The sequence below is a fragment of the Pteropus medius genome, unplaced genomic scaffold (assembly GCF_902729225.1).
Source record: "Pteropus medius unplaced genomic scaffold, Ma_sr-lr_union100, whole genome shotgun sequence".
Classification (NCBI taxonomy): Eukaryota; Metazoa; Chordata; class Mammalia; order Chiroptera; family Pteropodidae; genus Pteropus; species Pteropus medius.
Genome location: NW_024349803.1, coordinates 448337 through 468322, shown reverse-complemented (window position 1 = coordinate 468322; position 19986 = coordinate 448337). Strand labels below are relative to the sequence as shown.

At 37.7% G+C, this 19986-nt stretch overlaps 1 protein-coding gene across 3 annotated transcripts in view; it reads right to left on the bottom strand.

Annotated features, from left to right (window-relative positions):
• The window catches only part of KPNA6 (karyopherin subunit alpha 6), a 37177-nt gene that overhangs the window by 16965 nt on the left and 226 nt on the right, over positions 1–19986 (bottom strand). The window contains exon 1 of one of the 3 annotated variants that reach the window (XM_039836891.1): positions 19566–19702. The exons of 1 other annotated variant lie outside the window; for it this stretch is intronic. In XM_039836891.1, coding sequence (XP_039692825.1) covers positions 19566–19617 — 52 coding nt within the window. In that variant the 5' untranslated portion in view covers positions 19618–19702. Of the gene's footprint in view, positions 1–14494; positions 14547–19565; positions 19703–19986 lie in introns of those variants that run through there. One more of the 3 variants, XM_039836892.1, reaches the window with a different exon arrangement.

Here is a 19986-nt window from a genome sequence, read left to right as displayed (position 1 = left end):
CCATGTTTTTTCATGGAACTGTATTTCATTCATTTTTTTCCTATATTATTTCACTGTATAAATATATCATAATTTAACCATTTTTCTGTTGGTAGAATGAATTTAAAAAAACATGATTCAGCAATGTGATATATGCAAATATTTAACTGTATATCCAAAGACACGAATAGGTTGAAAGTAAATGGATAGAAAAAGATATTTCATGCAAATTGTAATCAAGAGAAAGCTGGGATGGCAATAATAAAAGGAGACAAAAAACTTCCAAGAGACAAAGAAGGTCATTACATACTGATAAAAGGATCAAGTTATCAAGATATAACAACTATAAAAATATATATGCACCAAACTAGAGCCCCAAAATATATAAAGCAAACACTGACAGTCTTGAAGGGGTAAATAGTTCTACAATAGTATTTAGAGACTCTAATGTACTACTTTCAATAATGAATAGAATACCTAGATAGAAAATTAATACGAAAATGGAAAACTTCAACATTATAAATGAGCTAAACCTAAAAGATATAGAATATTCCACCCAATAATAGCAGAATATACCTTCTCAAGTGTACATGGAACATTTCCAGGATAGACAATGTTAGGCCACAAAAAGAATCTCAATAAATTCTAAAAAACTGAAATCAAAGTGTTTTCTAAGACCACATGGAACAAAGCTAGAAATAAATATCAGAAGGAAAACTGGAAAATTCCACAAATATGTGAAAACTAAACAACACTCTTAAATAATAAATAAAACTGGAGGACTTACAATTCCTAATTTCATAATTTACTACAAAGCTATAGTAATCAAAACAGCGTGGTATTGGCGTAAGGATAAATATACAGATCAATGAGAGCCCAGAAATAAACTTACACACTACATAAAACAATTAACTCAAATGGATCAACAACGTAAATATATAAGATAAGAACATAAAACTATTAGAATAAAACATAGGAGTAAATTTTTATGATCTGGGCAATAGATTCTTAGCTATGACATCAAAAGCACAAGCAACAAAAGATATTAACTAGTGAAAAGACAACGTACAGAATGGGAGAAATTATTTCCAAATCATATATCTGATAAGGGTTTACTATCCAGAATATATAATTTCTACAACTGAACAACAAAAAGACAACTCATTTAAAAATGGGCAAAGGATATCAATATAAACTTCTCTAAAGATACACAAATGGCCAATATACACATGAAAAGATGCTCAACATAATTAGTATTAAAGGAAATGCATATCAAACCCACAATCAGATACTACCTCACATCTACTTAGAATGGCTAAAACAAAAACAAAAGAAAAAATAACAAGGTGGCAAGGATGGAGAAATTGGAACCTGATGCATTGCTACTGGGAATGTAAAATGGGGTAGTCTCTGTGGAAAACAGTATGCCAGTGCCTCAAAAATATTAAACATAATATGACCTAGTAGTTCTACTCTTTGGTATATCCCTCTGGATTTATTTAAACTAGCCTAATCCTAAACTGTTTACTCTGCCCTGCCTTCACTTTCCCTCAGAAACCCCAATAAAGGCTCTTATCTAAACCTTCCACTTGCTCCCACCTTTTATGCTTCCTTACCACCTTGGTGTTTTCCTCTTGACCCTGTGTGGCATGCAGTGACTTTCTTTCTGAGACCAGTGAGTATAATAGACTTCTTCCTTCCAAGACCTGTCCTTATATCCTCCTGTGGTTGCAGTGACTTTATCATACCTTACCCAATATTTACATTTTTAAAACAATCTATTTTAAAAACTGATAAAAGTGAACCTGATTATGTTGAAGTATGAGTAGAGGAAGACTTACCAACTTGGGTCTCCCTTTATAGGCATTTCTCATCCTCTAAATTTCTATTTGAAACAGTAACTAAAAGTATTACAAATGGTATGAAAAATTAAGTTTTCTAGGCACACAGAAGGAGACACTAACTTTAATATTGCCCCTTTTCTGGAATGGTTGGGATGACTGTGATGAGAGTTCAAAAAAGAAATCTCCCTCTATAAATGTCTAACCACTATGCTATTACCTGAAACTAATTTAACCCATTTCCCATTTCGGAAAAAAAGTACAGCTTGCTGCCAGCGTTAATTTTACATAAACACGCTCTTTGAGGCTGAAGTAAATTTGACTGGTTTTCAATGTGAAAATAAAAGAACTGTTCTTTAGTTATTTCTAAACAGAACTAGTCTCTAATCCTAATGTAACAGAAATGTATACTTAAATCAGATTCATCAAATGAATCTTTGGCTAACAACTGTTTGAGAACAATGTTAACATTATGCGTAGGAATGCTACGTTTTCTAGGATTTTGACATTTTCTGCGATCAAGAATTACTACATTTTGTAAATGGAAATATTCCTACTAAAAACAGAATATTATAAATAGAATGATGTCATTTGTTTCCAAAGACTATGGATATACTAGAGCGATGCAAAAATAATAATAAAAGCGAGACGTTTCATGGCAAACTTTTGAGGTAATGTTAGGGCTGTAATCTGTGAGTAGTCAGGGTAAACACTGCAGCCACAGGCGCTGCTGGCAAGTATTCTCAGGGCAAACAGGAAATGGGTTAATATTGACAGTCAACGGTAACTGGAATAAAAATCTCCCACAGATAAGATTTGGGCTGGTTCTTCAAGTAGGAGATTCACCTTGTAGGTGGAAATAGAATAAATAAGGAAACACATAAATGTGAGGGGGGAAAATAGTCTATTAAAAGAATCTAAGTGAAGGAAAAATGAACGTGGAAGTTGAGAGAGCTGAAATCTGGAGCTGGAAAGGCTGAGGGAATGTGCCTGCAGCAATTTCAGAGAAGGTGCCTCTGGTCATTCTGGAAAGTAGACTGGTGAATTCACAGCAGCAGCAGGGTCTTAAAATGTGCAAGTCTCCATACCCCCTTGGCAAAGCCCAGGTGGATTTATTGCTGGGAAAAAATAAAAGTTCTAGGGGACTGGAGTAGCCTCCCTTTAAGGCCCCTAAATCCCCTGTGCTTGTAGACTAGCAAGCACAGGACAGATTCCAAAAGTCAGCACTGTGGACTGCTGTCCCCCATTACCTGACACATAATTTTTCATGACTCTGAGCCTGGGCTCTCTCAGAGGGCTGTCCCCTCCTTCAAGCATACCTGACAGTGAAGCTGGAAGGATAACCGGGCTGTGCTTCTTTAGTCACCATGGTGACAAGAAACTATCACAAATATTTGCTTATGACTTCACTCGAGAAGCCAGGCAGGGGAGGTTAGATTGGAAGGAGGAACATCTGCAAAAGCACATCTGGAATCACCAACCAAAGGAAGGCCGGACTCTTGTTCAAGGACCAGCAGGCAAAGGGGCTTTTTTTCCCAGCACGCCCTCCTTTACTGGGGCTGGATCCAGAAATCTACAATATATATATACCTTTTCTAGCATATGTCTTAGCTTAGTCAAGAACCTGTCTCAAAGTGAACAGATCCCTGAAGTCATACCTCTCATTTCTAGGAAATAAATGCCTAATGTTGCCATACATTTTCTAAGCTTTTAGAATTAAGGGATTAGCAATAATAATACAAAAGAGAGGTATGGACCCTGTTATGGCCTGAATTATGCCCTCCCCTTTTATATGTTGGAAGTTTAACCTCTGGTACCTCAAAATGTGACTGTATTTGGAGATAGGGTCTTAACAGAGGTGATTAAAATGAGAATACGGGGTTAAGGTCCTAATCCAATATGACTAGTATCCTTATAAGAGATTAAGATACAGATGCACATAGAGTATATCATGTGAACATGAAGACAGCCATCTCAAGGAGATGTCTTATAAGAAGCCAACTCTGCTGATACCTTGATCTCTGATTTCTAGCTTCCAGAACCGTGAGAAAATAATTTATGTTGTTTAAGCCACCCAGTCTGTGGTACTTTGTTATAGCGGCCCTAGCAAATTAATACAGGACCTACCTGAAAGATGAAGAACCTGAGTCTAAGGTCACATACCAGATGACTAGCAAGATTACTGTAGTACTTTATTTAATCACTGGTATATATAAAATTTTGAGATTCATCAAATTCTTAAATTATGCACATTTTCTCAGGAAAAATGCATACTACATATAGCCAGCTGTCCTGTGTATGGAATGTGAACAATACTACCACACCTTCAAGCTCACATCTGCTGGCTCTAGGACTTTCCAAATCAAAGTTTTATGTTCATGGTACTTCAAAAAGTTACCAAGCAATCACTTCAAGGCATCTTTCTAGAAGAACCCGAAAGAGCTATATTTAGTAGATGAGAGTACTAGCCTTATTTTTCTAGGTAATGACATGACAATCTTCAAAGGAGATGGGCCCTGGAACACTATGAAGCAATCTGTCTTTTAAAATTACTTCCCTTGTCCTGGTGCTAAACTGAGTGGGTGCTCCTCTTTGCAGAGGGAGGCTTTCTAATAAAATGTTATTATAACTGCCCAAAGAGAATGAGCTAAGACTTTAAATCAGGCAGACTGCTGGGCATATGCTACAGTTAGGAAGCTTTACAATTTATCATGATGCAGTGAAAGTTACTTAATGGCAATGAGAAGAGAAATAAAGGAGATAAACTTATCTCCCAATTTAATGTCTCTTCAAGAATGTAAGAAACCCGATTCCTCCGAGGATGAAATGGCTTTTTTTCAGCTGGCCTCTCTTGACTTTTCACTATGAATTCTCTAGCAAATGTGCATCAACATAAGATCTCTGGTTAAAACATTATGGCCACATGTCAGTTAATTAAAAAGAAATGAACTAGAGAGTATATACTAGGATACAGAGCCCACAGCTTTAGCGAGCTAGTAAGGTTTGCTAATGTGCCAAGCTCTTTGAAGATATAAGCTCTAATCCTCACAACAATCCTGAGAATCCATTTTACAGATGAGAAAAGTGAGACTCAGAGGTTAATAAGCCAGGATGCTAAAAAGTCAACCCTAATCTGTCTGGTCCCAAACTTCAAGTTCTTTTCATTTCCTGAAAAGGGAAACGATAAGTAACAGCAAATCCATAAGAATTCTGAGTTGGGGACTCCTCCACCACTGGTAATCAAATCTGATCACATTTCAGAATTTCAGTTACCACAAATTCAAATCCCTTAAAGGGTAAAGAGGTTAACAATTTTTAACAGGATAGTTAAAATAATACAGTAGGGATTTCACTCATACTTGATTTTTACATTGTGCCAGCCAAACAATTTGATGGGGGCTTTGTTAAATAATTAAAACTCAGCATCACGCTTCTGTTTTCAAAAAATGTTTTTATACACAGGATCTAACTGACCCCTATAACAACCAATTAGAAAGATTAGTCAATTAGCATATCCACTTAACAGCTAAGGAACCATGTTTGGAGCTGCGGTGACTCGCAGAGGATCAGTCAGCTATTAAATTGTGAAGCTGAACTTCAATCTAGACCCTCTAATTCCAAAGGCCTCCTCTTTTCATCCAACCTCTGAGGACTACTTTCCAGCCTCGCAATACACATAAACTTCTATTCAGTTTGGCTCTTGTCCTTAGACTAGATTCTATTTGGATCTCTTTACTCACAGTCATTTTACCTTAAGAATTACTGGCAATCAAGTCTCTAACTAGTGCATATTAACGGAGCAACTGAAAACTGTTACTGGAGATGTTTGCCTAAGAGCCCCCCTCCACCTCTTTCATCTAATCTGTTGCCAAATTCTGTCCTGATTTTATCTCCAAAATACATCTTGAATGTACTTACAACTCTCTCAATTCCTGACCCCGCCCCGGACCCACCCAAGTCACTATCATCTCTTGCCTGGCTACTAACCACCCTCCCCATCCCCGCTTTCCCTCAATCCATCAACACACAAAAACCAGAGCACACCACTGCCCCCATGTAGAATAAAATCCTCTTCAGAACTCAAGGTCTTGCCTATATTTTCATCTCATTCAACTCTACCCTCCTGTAAGAGTGGCCCTCTCAGTATTTGGAATCCATCAAGTTGTTTCCGGCTGTAGTCTTCACACTTCCTGTTTTCTACCCCAGTGCTCTTCCCTACCTCTTAGAATTGCTTAGAATAGATCCTTCTCTCCTAATGCTAACCTAAAGAAAGCTACTGTATTTATGTCAGAACACCTGTTTTATTTCCTTCATTACACAATTTACAATGTGTTTGTTCTCTATAGGATGTGTAAGTTCTATAAAGGCAGGGATCTTTGTTGTATCCCCAGCATCTATAATATCATAGATACACAAATATTTGTTTAATGACTCACTGTTCAAATATTTATTCAATACTTAATGAACACCTGCACTGTCCCACACACAGGCCTAACTATAACAGTTGTTTAATTAATGTCTGCCAGTAAATGTAAGGTAAGTGAAAAAGTGTACAGTAAAGAAATCTTCCTTGTGACTGGAGTGGAGCAGAACTTCCAAAGGCGACTGTAGAAGGGTTTCTTATTAGAAATCCAGAAACCACAAGGTTCCTCTGGAATTGATATAAAACTGAATAAAAATGCTCTATTATGAGACTACAGCACACGGATGGCTCAGACAAAGACATTTAGACTGCTAAATTCAGTAACCTTGTCAGTATTCATTCTCATTACTTGGAACCCATCAAGCTGTTTCTGGCTGCAGTCTTTTTGACTTTCTGATTTGTCACTGATGATCACTCTTTCCTTCTCGACACTGATTCTGTCAGTACCACCCTCTTCCAGTTCTCTTACCTTTCCAAACACTCCTTCTTAGGTGTCATACTGTGTTCCTCTTCCAATGCCAATCTCTCAATGTCAGTGGGTACAAAAATTCTACTTTTGGTCCTCTTCTCAGCAGGAGCAGAGCCCTCCCCCAGTGATCTCCCTTAGCTTCAACTTCCACTTTTACACGAAGTACCAAATCCCTACAGTCACGATCTCCTACCTGAAAGTACATTTCCAAATGCCTACTGGCTATCTCTACCTCACTTTCTTTCTCCTTAAACCAGTTTCTTCTTCTATCTTTGCTAGTTTGGAGTTAACGACATTACCATTTACCTGCTCTTAGAGTCAGCCATAAACTTTCTCCTCTCCAAAGACAACAGGCTGGTAAACTGATTTTTACCTGTGCCAGAGTTTCTTTCCTGAACCAAACCCTATTTAGGTTCCTCTGAGCCCTTTCTCAACTAGGTCTCAACTTTGGCCTATAAAGATCGAACGAAACGCTAACATAGTTTCTAATAGCTCAAGATCACATCAATAGGATGACCTTAGCTCCCTTAAAGTGCCTGCCAGAGAAAATCTCAAGGTTGCCAAAAGAATTTACTATTTGTTTTGGCCAAAACCTGAATATAGGGTGCCTGTCTCCCAGGCTCTGTGAAAGGTAGGAGCCTAACTTCAATAAGCACCGGTTAGCAAACCCAGATGGGTTTCGCATGGACCAATCCCTTTCCTAAAATTTTTTAATTTTTCACTTCTGACTCTACTGAGCCCCCTCTCCCTCCCCACTCTATTCCCTCATCCTCCTTTTAAAAGCTCCCAGTTACCTATGTACAAATGGAAGCTGAGTTCAGTTCACACTTCTCCCTATTATAATAGTATGGTACTAATTAAAATGTCCTTACCACTATAACTAGTATCCAGGTTTATCTTTGACACTTATCACTGCAAAGTTGTTCCTACTGACAGCCTCCAATGACACTGTTATAGTTCACAACTCATCACTTCTCACTTCCAGACCATTAAATCTTTGAAAGCAAGAATCTTTGAATCTACAGCACACACATGCTCTCAAATGTTCCATTCAACATTTTAAGCTTCAGTTTTTCAACGGTCTGAAGTGGTTTACAATAAATTCAACAAAATAAAAAATACGAAATAAAAAATCTGGAATAGGAATATACAAATTTGTATAGAAAATGGGGGAAAGATGAATACAGATAAGCAAGACTCAGAATCATTTACTTATTAAAACAGTTGCAAAAAAAAAAAAACCCCAAAAAACAAAAAAATTGAGTTCCATTTTGACATGCTAACTACCCAACAGCCAAAATAAAACATGAGTGAAGACTTCCATAACTTTCATTATCCATGATGGTAGTCCTGAAGCACAAGAGTTTTAAATTTTGACTAAGTCCTTTTTTTTTTTTTTTTTTTTTGGTTACTTGTGCTTTTGCTGTCATATCTGTTATCTTAATCCATGGTCTTCAAGATTTACTCCTATGTTTTCTTAAAAGAGTTTTATAGTTTTAGCTCTAGCTCTTTACACTTAAGTCTTTGATCCAATGTATGGTATAAGGCAGGGGGTCCAACTTCCAACTTCATTCTTTCCCGTATGGATATTTGTTCTTTAGGCATTATATATAGCAATTAGCACATTAAGATAATAAAAATAAACCAGTGATCCACACGAGTCTTTCCTTAATGAATTTATCTTTGAGATGCCTTCAAAGTTAATGATTTTTATGATTAAACCAATCTATTAAACCAACAACTGCAGTATACAAGTTCCTTTCCTGTGTCGTTACTTATTTCCATGTCCTGCTAGAAGACAGACAGGCACCAAGGCAGAAAGTATCATGATACTCCCACCAAAATAATTACACATCTATGTCCTTACTGCTAGATGGGAAGCAGTCTTCTCAAATTCAGTCCAGAATGCTTTCCAAAGTCTCTGGCCATGGTGAAAATGTTTTACAGCTATACACCGCATAACAATGTTTCAGTCAAAGATGGTCTGCATATATGATGGTGGTCCTATAAGGTTATAATAGAGCTGAAAAATTTCTATTGCCTAGTGATGTAGCCATTGTAACGTCATAGTGCAATGTGTTACTCATATGTTGTGGTGATGCTAGTGTAACAAATCTACCACTCTGCCAGTCACATAAAAGTATGGCACATACAATTACAGTAGTAAGCTATACCATCTAGGTTTGTGTAGTATGCTCTATGTCATCTGTATATTAATGCAATGGCCTAACGATGCATTTCTCAGAACGTATCCTTGTCGTTAAGCAGCATACGACAGTTATCTACTAAATCCAGAATAAAAACTAAGTTACCCCTTTGAAAGATCTTTCAAATATCTCAAAGTCAACCTCTGATTTCTAATAGAGGGCTATTCCCAGGGGAAATTCAAATTCGATTTGTAATGATTTACTAACAATTTGCTTAGCTTTTAAGTCTAACCTCACATAGAATGCCCATGTTAGAGGTGGAAAAACTGAAGCATAACTTGCAGAAGCACTCAGCTAAGTGGGAGAGTTTAATCCAGGTCTATCTGACTAATGTCAATGCTCTCTCCATAACGTCTACTTAACAGCATACTAGCCACAAGGGTACTCCTTTGTTATTTCCTAGGAGTATCAATGTTTCTTCTTGGAGCCTACCACCCTAACCATTGCCTGACTCAGTCCCTCAAATGAGATGTTCTTGCCAGGAATAGAGAATACAAATATCAGATGATACCAACACTGATATGAACGGAAGTAGAAAACTGTAGGGACTGGCAGGTAGTTAGGTAGTAATTTGAAGGTTGTCTGCCACTTCAAAGGAAAAACAAAAACCATGTGAGTTAAATCTCCCCTGTACTTGTTTTTGCAGATTCCCTCCATCTCGTGTGTGTTTGTATGTGTGTGTGTATGTGTAGTGATTGGTGGTGGTGGCAGCTGCATTAAGGGAAATACAAAGTTGAGGGAAACAGGATGAGCAATTGCCATTTAAGTCTGGTGTAGGGTTTGAAAATCTTTTTTAAACCTCAACATTATGTGAACTGACAGAACATCTTCAAGGATTTGTATTAGAAAGAAATATCTAGGCCAAGAGAAGGCAGTTGTGCTGGATAGAGCACCAACGGGCACACTAGAACCAGCATGGTATCGGTGAAAGGAGCTTCAAAGCTAGTGTGATTTCTGGTCTTGCTCGTTAAGAAGCATACCACTCTGGGTGTCATTTATCTGTATTTCAATTTTCTCGAAGCTTTTACCCTGTCTACCTCAGAGTTACAGCGAAAATCAAATGAAAATACTCTGTAAATAGTAAAATACTGTGTTGGTAAGGTAGGATTAGGTTTGGTAATAGCTTTTCAAACTTCTGGAATTTCTCTCAGAACTTCATAATCAGGGAACAGTGCAAACAAGAAAACAGTATGAAACAGGTCTGACAGCATAAAGCTCTCAGGGTGTTACCTGCAAGCCTGTCAGAACTGCTAGTCACCAAGACAATGGGAAAGATGCCTCTATAGACAATTGGGTCAGTCCACAATGGGGCAATAACAAGACTGCTTATATTCTAGCAAATCCTCGCAGGACTAGGCTAAACAGTGATCACTCTAGGAAACAAAGCTGAATCTATAAACTAGGTGGTTCGGCTAAAAGACCATGTGGGGAAAATTATCTTTTAGGCACACAACTGTATACACTCAAAGCTCAGGGTCTAAGTGAAGCATGGTACACTGAAGTACTAAATCAACCAAATAGTTGATTGTGTGCCAGGCACTGTGTAAAGGTTTCTGCCTTCCGTATGCTTTACAATCTAGTTTAGTCTCATAGCATCAAGAATATAAAAGATAATGAATCTAAGTATGCAGTGAGTTCAGAGGGTAGGAGTGAGAACTATCTTTACTGAATGGTAAATTCTAAAGTGGTCTTTGAAGGCTAGATGGTTAATATTTCTGAAGATATAGGGGTGGGGAAGGAGAATAGTTTACTAGGAAAGAACAGAAAGCCCAAGGTTGTTTTGAGAAATAAGACCAGTTTGGTTAGAGAGGTATAAAATAAAGGTCTACATAGCAAAATGTCCCTGAGATGTTACAGTGCACTTCTGGCTACCTGGTCTCTATTCTGCAGCACTACACTCCTCCATCCTGAGTCTTCAAACAAGGAAGGTTCTGCACTGTCAGTAAGATGAATTATACAAATCCCTCTGATTAGCTCTTCATTTTAACGTTTAGTAATACATACAAGAAAAGGTTTTTCCAACAGTCTTCTGACAAATTAAAAGCAGGAATTTCTCTAACTTGTATATATTAATCCAAAAAGAAGGAGCTAGATTTGGGAAGCAATTTTCTGAGGCCCTATGTACAAAGGGCCAAGGACAATATGGGAGAGAAGAATGACGCAAAGAGAATCCTCTGTCCTCAGAAGACATGCTATGGACAGACTTCCAATGTTGTCCCTCAAACTCTATCTAAACTCCTTTCAATATGACGTAGTGGGAAAAGAGCACCAATTGAGGAGTCAGGTGAGCTGGGTTCTAATCCCAACTGCATAACCATGGGCAAATTACCTACTATCTTTGAGTTTCTACTTCCATTAACTATAAAATGAGGATAAACTTCATAGCCCTGTAGGATTGGTGAGGTAATGTGAAAGTGTCTAGGGTCTGATTATTGAATCAATGGCTTTTTCTTTTCAGCTCCTACTCTGAAAGGCCTCAAATGCCCATTAAAGGCAATTTCCAGGAAGTTGGATCAAAAAGTACAGCTATATTTTCTTGCTCTCTAGTAACAAGTAGCTTTTCCTTTTCCTTTCTAACACTGCAGCTCCTTTCTCTGAATCTTTATTCTTCTATTCCATCTACATTTCCTTCAAAGCTAGGCTTTAAGAACCAATGAGCCAAAATTTTTGAAAAGGACCCACTCTCTACCATTTACCTCACCCCAAGATGAGCAATTCTAATCATATTTCATTAGACAATTATTGCCTCTTTGGAAAACAAATGCTAATGACTTCCAAATATACATCTGCAGTCCACACCTAATACCCAAGGGGTTCCTTCCACCCATGTCCCATAAGCATCTTGAATGTCTTTTTTTTTTTTTTAATTTAAAAAGTCATCATCTCTATAAACCTACTCTTTATACAGTTCTCTTAATTCATGGTCCACAATTCCTTATTTGGAATTCTGAAATCAAAAGACCTCTGAAAACAGAAAGTTTTTTTTTTTTTTTTTTTTAGTAAATACAGCCTCAAAACACATTTAGCTAAACAAAACTAACAAGAGACTATTTATAACCCTTATTTATCTCAATATTCAGTGTCTACAAAATATTAATATTTGACTATATAGGGCTTTACCTCAGGCCCTGTTGGGGGTGTTATCAAAGTTACATGTTACTATAATGCCTTTCTAAAATCTAAACAATTAGAATTTATTACATGAGCAGCGTTGACACTAACTTCATGGAAGGCAAATAAAAAGTATACAAGATCTGTACTACGAACCTATGGTGACTAGATGGCCACCACTGGGTGACTTTCTCTTGATTGATCGGTGGATCTTTAAGTCTTATGACAAGAGGTGGCCTGTGTGTATGCGTGTTATGCCTTGTAGATGTTATTTATGTTTGATCCTCATTACTTTTGTGTGTAACATGGGCTTTGGTAATTAAATTAAAAGTTTATATTTTATTGTTTAATACTACAAATTGAAATGTCACAATTACGCCAAGTGCTGAAAAGAAAAATGTTAACAATAACGGAATGAATACCTAGTAGCTAGTTAATTTCTAAGTTTCCTCATATCAAGCCAGTTTAAAAGTTCACTAAAAATAATTTAAATAAACTGATATTTTTCCCACTGTTTTGCTTTTGTTGGAAAATAAAGTTCTGAATGACTGTAAAATTTTGATTACACTTTTATCTATGAATGCAAATTTGCATATGCAGTTTGATACATCAATTTATATATGTAAATTACATTAGAAGTTACTTATCAAATACAGCTATAAAACTTACTTAAATGCAAATAGCTTTTAACTTTTAACATAAAAATTTGATTTAGCCATTCTTAACCTTGCACTGAATAAAAACCAAGCTTTCTGCTTACTCTTTTTATATATAAAGCAAAGACACACTTATCATACATAAAAAGATGTATCCATGTATTAAAATTTCATGGGAGGGAAGCACTGGGGAAAAAAATGTCTAAAAAGTCTCCTTAGGAATGTGATAATGAAAGAAAAGGTTGAGAAACACTGATATAAGGGATTAGAAAACTGTACCAGTATCTTCTCAGCTTTTTGAGCCAGAAACTTGGGAATCACTTTTAACAACTCCTTTTGCCTTATCCCCACATCCAATTACTAAGAATGGACAGCTTTATTTCCTAACTATTTCTGGACTCTGTCTCTTTTTTTCCATTCCTAGTGCCATTGCCCTAATTTAGGTTTTCATGATCTCTCACCTAGACTTTAAGAGCCTCATTAACCTGTTCCTTCTCTTTTTACTCCAAACTTCTTGAAATAGTTTGCTTCTTCTCTCTCATTTCTTAGCCCACTCCAACTTGCTTCCATGCCATCAAAACTTTTTGTAAAAGTCACTGATCAAGTAAGTGCATGATACTAAATTCAATTAGAACTTTTTAGTCTTTATTTTGCTTGTCCTCTTGGTGGCACTCAATCCTGACAACCATTTCCTTCTGCGTGAAATATTCTCTTTTCCCTTGGATCTTGAGACATCAATCACTCCTTGTTTTCTCCTTCCGATTCTGGCTGCTGATCCCCTTCTTCCTGCATATTAAAGCTGATGTACTTGGGGTTCTCTTTTCAGCCCACCTCCCACGATACACATTTTTTGTAGGTGTTATCAGGGATTCTCATGGTTTTAGTTATCATATAGAGATAAATAAATGATTAAACCTCTATCCCCATTCCCAGAACTCACTCCTGAGCTCCAGACTTCTATATTCAATTGCTTTTTGGAGACCTTCCCTTGGAGGTCACAGAGATACTTCAAAATGTCCAAATTTAAACTCTTCTCGGTTAACAGAATCACTATCCACTCTGCTGCTCAAGGCAAGAGGCCTAGGAGTCATGTTTAATTCTGCCCTCCTCTGCTTCAGCCTCCAGATGAAATCAGTAAATAAGTCCTGCTCATTCAAATTCCTAACTCTATTATTCTCCACTATTACCACCTCAATCACCATCACCACCTCTTGCTAGGACTACTGCACTACTTAAGAACCAACTACATTCTTAAAGAACCTCCTAGTTGGAATCTTACTACAGTCTAATTCATTCTCTCCAGAGCAGTCCAAGTAATAAGAATAAACCTGATCATTCTGAGATTAAAACCCTTTAATGGCATTTCACTGTCATTAGGAGAAAGTCCAAATATCATTCCCTTCCACGCTACCAACTCATGTAGCCTACCAATCTTTTGCTTCTGAAATATGTGATCATTCTCACCCTGCCACTGACAACTCCTGTCGATGGGTCAGGTCTCACTTAGCTTAATGTCCTTCTCTGATTCCCCTAGGCTTACTATATGCATCCATTGCACTCTGGACTGCCCTATCCAAAATATTCATCATTTTATACTGTTCTCCAAAGTATGGCACACAAGATTAACTAGGATGCAGGAAGAAAAAAAAAAAGTTTTAATTAATATATATATATATATATATATGTATATATATATATACACCACATATATATATATATGTATATATATATGTATATATACACACACACACACACATATATATGGTAATATATTAATATATTTAATTACTAATATTATTAAATTTTACCTTTATTACAGGGGTGTCTATGAATATATATGCCCATTAATACTGGCAACTTCAGTCAGATGGCCAAGTTTTCTGGAAGGAAGTCTGAGAGTTATACCAATCGAGGACAATAGTTCATTCATATGTAACATACTACATCATATTGTAGTTTGTGTGCCCAGGTACAAGTAGATTTACAAGTTATCTAGTTTTAATTAAATTAACAATCAAAAAAATGGATAAATGATTTAGAGTCCTATCCAGAAAGTGAAAGATAATAATGCAAGCACAAGAGGAACAAAAAAACCAGCAGAGTTGATGTCTCTGGAAGTATGAGCTCCTAAGTACCAAAATTTTACCTGCATTACAATAAAACAAAATAAAGTAATATAATGACCAGCTAATTAGAACTAAGTCAGCCAAAATTTTTAAATTATCTAGAAGACTATTTTAGGTATGGATTTACAACCTCTTGTGCATCTTACTCCAAATGTATATTAAGCTTAAAAATAATACCTACTGAATAAATATCACGATCAGAAAGACATTTAAAAATATTTGTCTTCATCCTTTTAAAATATATTTTTATACAGACTAAGAAATATTTTATAAAATACACAGACTATTAATTTAGACAAAATTTAGAAATAAGACAGGCAGTTCTTAGCTACATTTGGCCTCAAATATCCTATCTTTGGTTTGCTTAATGTTTTTAGATTTTAAAAGTTAACTTGTAACATTTACAAATGTTTAATCCATTAATATCGTGAAATTCAGATTTCCAACTTCAAGGGGAAAAGGGATTGTGGAAAGGGATGGGAAATCATGCAATAAGGCGAAACTGCACCTACATTCTCCCATGGCGACAATCGGAGGGAGAGCTCAGTAGACTGCATGGGGCGCTCTCTAGTTGGCCTGCCAGTCTCCATTTGGTTGATTCCATTCTATTACCTACTAGAATTTAAACTCTGGGGATTTCATCAGAAAGACGGGTTTTTGTCTGGTTTGTTCACCACTGTATTTCCAGGGCCTTAGAACACTCCCTGGCACATAGCAGGCATTCAATAAACATTTGCTGAAATTAATGAATAACTGTTGCCTGCTGGCCCCTAAAAGTATGAGTTTCTGACAAGTATTCACAATATATTTCTGCCTTCCCCTCAAAGACAAATCAATCGTTATATTTAGTATAGGGCCTGACACATAGTAAGCACTTTATTTGTTCACTAAGTAACTAATGGCAATTATCAAGTACTATTTACTATGTGCTAAACACCATACTAAAATGCTTTACGTGCATTAGCTCTAACACTCTAATACCTCTAACACTCCTATGAGGTAGATACTATTATCCCTATTTTAGAACTGAGGAAAATGAGGCTATGGAGACTAACTGGTTAAAGAATATTACAGAAAAATAACATGAAAATGAGTATGAAAAGGGCTATGTATAGAATTTAGAAGGAGAGTTCACTTTCAGTTTGGAAGGCATAAAGTATTTGGGAAAGGTTCATGAAGGAGATAGTATTTAAACTAGATCTTGAAAGAAAGGCAAGATTTCCATAGGAAAGTATGAAGGAGATAGTCTGAGTGGAATGCAGGATATGTGGATAAATGTTCAAAAGAATAAGATTAGTAAAGTCAATAGGAAGGCCTTGAATATCATACTCTGTGGGTTATGATATTATCTTGTAGACAATAAGAAGAGTCCATGAAGGTTCTTGAACTGAGGAGAGTGACAAGATTGAATGGGCGTTTTAGCAACGTTGCGGCAGCAGAACTGGTAATGGTAGTAGAAGCTATAGAAGAGATCTGGAGGGTTTCCAAAGTTATAACATCTTTACAATTTACAATATATTTGATATCTAGTAATTCACTGATCTTCACTAACAACATTAATAAATAGTATTATCCATATTTTCACTTGGAGGAGCTGAGACTCAGTAAAGTTAAAGACTATAGAATACTTTGTTGAACTATGCTGTGAGAAAAAGCAATTTAGGGAAGTCCTCAGTAATGGGATCACACAGTACCCAACAACTGCCAATAAAGAAAGGGAAGAAGAGAGTAAGGGATCAAAGATGGATAAGGTTTCTATCTTATGTCCTAGTGTCTGGGCCAATGGTCCCACCATTAACAAAAACGTAGGACAGGCAGGCCAAGAACGGGTAGTGAGTTCAGTGCTTGTGAGATACTTAGGTGGTGACTGATAGTTTAGTGCCCTCTCTGCAAGTAGTTGTTATGAACTGTGGGGTAGGTGGGCAAGGCTGGAGAGAAACTAAAAGAAGAGATGGGCTAAATTACTTCCTGACCCAGAAGGGTTATCAGTTAGAAAGGTTTTGTTACTTGCACCCAAAAGCAAATTAGAAGTGGTCTTCAGTGTCCTATTTAAGCCCAGAGATAGGATAGCTTCGAAGTTGGCTAGTTTGGTTGCTCAAAAAACATCATAAAGAGATCAGATTCTTTCCATCTTCTCTATCCTCACCCTTAGAACTGTCTGCTCTTACTTTTAAATTTTGCCTCATGATTCCAGCATTACTAATTGTAATTTCAGAGTCAGAAAGGGCTTTTTCCTTTCACGAGGCAGAACATTGTCCTTCACAGCCCATGTTTTGGATAGAACTGTGCTACCTGAGTAAGTGGTTTCTCTATTTACTAGCTGTCCTTTTGCAAGTTACTGAACCTCTCTGGGCTTCAATTTCCTGAACTAGAACATGAGAACCTGAGAATTAAATGTTTTAATATTACAGTACTTAGTACATAGCACATAGGAAGTTCTATATAAGTGTTGGCTATTATAGCTTTCTCATCTCTCTTTTTTTGAGGCTCTCACACTTTGGTGATATCTGGGTTAAAATATAAGCTGACAAAAAATAAAGCCTAGCAAATCTCTCTTAAGTAAGGAAAGCTTTTTCAGAAGTCATCCAGGCTTCCCTTTACATTTAATTAGTCAGAACTGCATCACATGTCCATGCCTAAATCAATCACTGCCAATAGATAAAATTACGATGATTGGTTTAGAGTTTACATTAATCAAGACCTACCCCTGGTGCTGGGGAGAGGCTGTCGGATTCCTGGTTAGCAAGGTGGCAGGAATGGTGATAAAACCACCAGTGTCTGCCAACACTTAGTCTTGAGAGGCTATGGTCTCTGCTAGAGAGGGTTAGAATAAGTAACTTCCATAGCTGCAAGGATCACTCCCATAGGGTTCTTAATGGCAGTGAAATCATTACAAAAGTCTGTTAAGGCTAGTGAAGCTTGGCACAAGAGCACAGGATATAGGTCAGAGCTCAAGGAGAGGACACCGAGTGGTAGTGAAATAGATTCTAGATTCACGTAGGTATGATGGGGCTGTGTTGTGTCCCCAGGACTCAAAGGGCCTAAATCACCAGTGTTGGATTAGTTACCTAATCTTAAAGTCTCGGTTTACTTATTTATAAATGAGGATAACCCAAATCACCTTGACTTCGATGTTAGGATTAATGTATCCTTACAGTAGTTTCACTTCCATGGTATAAGGATAGGCCAAAACCAAAAACAACAAAAATAACTCACCAACAGCAGGACGTTCAGAACGACAGGGTGGGAAAGGGGAGAGGTACGTGAAATGGAGTTGGAGAGAAAAGGGAAGGACACCTGCCTCTAGACTAAAAATATCCTTCAGGACCCTGGTCAGGTTTTGCTGCTCCACTGAAGAACTTTTACTTCAAAGTCTACCAGAAAAGGACTACTTTACTTCACACCTTAAGTATTCTAAGAGGTTTACGTGCAGCAAAATGGGAAAGAATCTTACTTCTGGCTTTGCTGTTTACTAGCTGTATTATCTATTGAGGTAGTTTCTTAATCTGCAAAAACTGAGTAAATCACCACCAAATTTATTTCACTGAACTTTAAACTAAACATTAGCTCCTTCGAGCACCACACATTCTTGAAACTGAAGGCCAAACAAAATCTATAACATAAAAGTCCCTAAATTTTTTCATTGATACAAAAAACCAGTTACAAAGACAGGCTTGTCAGTCTTAATGGAGCATTCTGGAAACCAGAGTGCTTAAGAGAAAGGAACTAACATTACTGAAGGTGGAAAAGAATCTGTCCTGATATTTATAGAGTCCTTACTAGGCTTCCAACACTGTGTTATCTTTAGTCCTCAAACACCTTTATGACACTGTGTCCTCCCCTCTTTCTAGAGATGAAGAAATGAAGGCACAGAAAGGGGAAAAAAACCATTTATTGTGGCTGAGCTAGATACTCTCCATATGTATCGCTGCATTTGACTTATAAGTGACGTCTCTGGACAACAGCTAGGAAGTGACAGAATTATAATGCCAGATCTGACTCTACAGTCATTGCCTTGCAGTTCAAGGGAATAATTTACGTTTCCTCAGAATCAGGTATCTTACAAAACTCAATCTCAGAGGCTAATTTAGCTTTCCCCAACACACATACAAACAATAGTTGGGGTAAACAATTCGATTTGCAGTTTTTCGGTTTGTTCGAACTAAACATTTCAAAGTGGGCCCGTTAGCAAAAAAAACCACCTTTACAATTTTGCCTAGGGTTAAAATCTTTCTCTCCCTCTTTTCCAACCCAACCACTAGGGGGCCAGGCTATGAATTAGGGCTCTGGAGTGATCACCCTGGTTTAGGCACTAACTGTGTGACCTTGGGTAAGTTACCTTACCTCTCTAAGTCTCAAGTTTTCTTACTTGTAAAATAACGGATAACAGCAGTATCTATCTCATTAGGTTGTGCATATTAAGTAAAACGTGACATGTAAAGCACCCAGAACAATGCCTACATATAGGAAGAGCTTAGCAAATTTGATATTTTTATTGCTTGAGAGGAAAGACAACTGATGTTTCTGTTCCTAAGTCCAAAGGCTTGGCCATCGTACTTTTTCTGAGCACAAGCCTTGCCAGCTGGAATCCCTTCAGAAAGTGCAACAGGTCGCTCCATTTTTCCTAACCAGGGCAGGACCCAGAAACATGAAGTCCCCGACCTATATAGGGCCATAAGGTCTTGTTTAGTCTTTGGTTATCTACCACTACAAAGGCTGTCACTCTAAACACAACCGAACCACCCCTTTTCACCTCGGTTTGGGAAGTTCTCCCGGCCTTCAGCAACCCAGGCTGTCTCTGGCATGGCTGCCCTTGGTTACAGGCCTGGAGCTGGCTCACTTAGCGTCCCCTCACCAAAAGACTGTAACCGCGACGTAGGTAGGATTTCTCCGAGTTTAGGAGAGCCACTGAATCCAGTCAAGACGAGCGTCAGTCAAACACACGCCAGGAGGAGGCTCCCTTGGCGCCGCCCGGGCCTGCGGCGGGGAGCCCGTCCCCCAGCTACAGTCTCCAAGCAGGTTGCAGGGTCAGCCTCCTTCTAGCCCCCGAGAACGTTTGGGCTCCGGCCCAAGGCCACCACGTGGGGGCCACAGGCGTGGCTACGTGTTCCCGGAACCAGCCCCCGAAGACTGCTCCCTTCATGGGCCCTAGCCCGGCCCCAAACTGGCCTGAG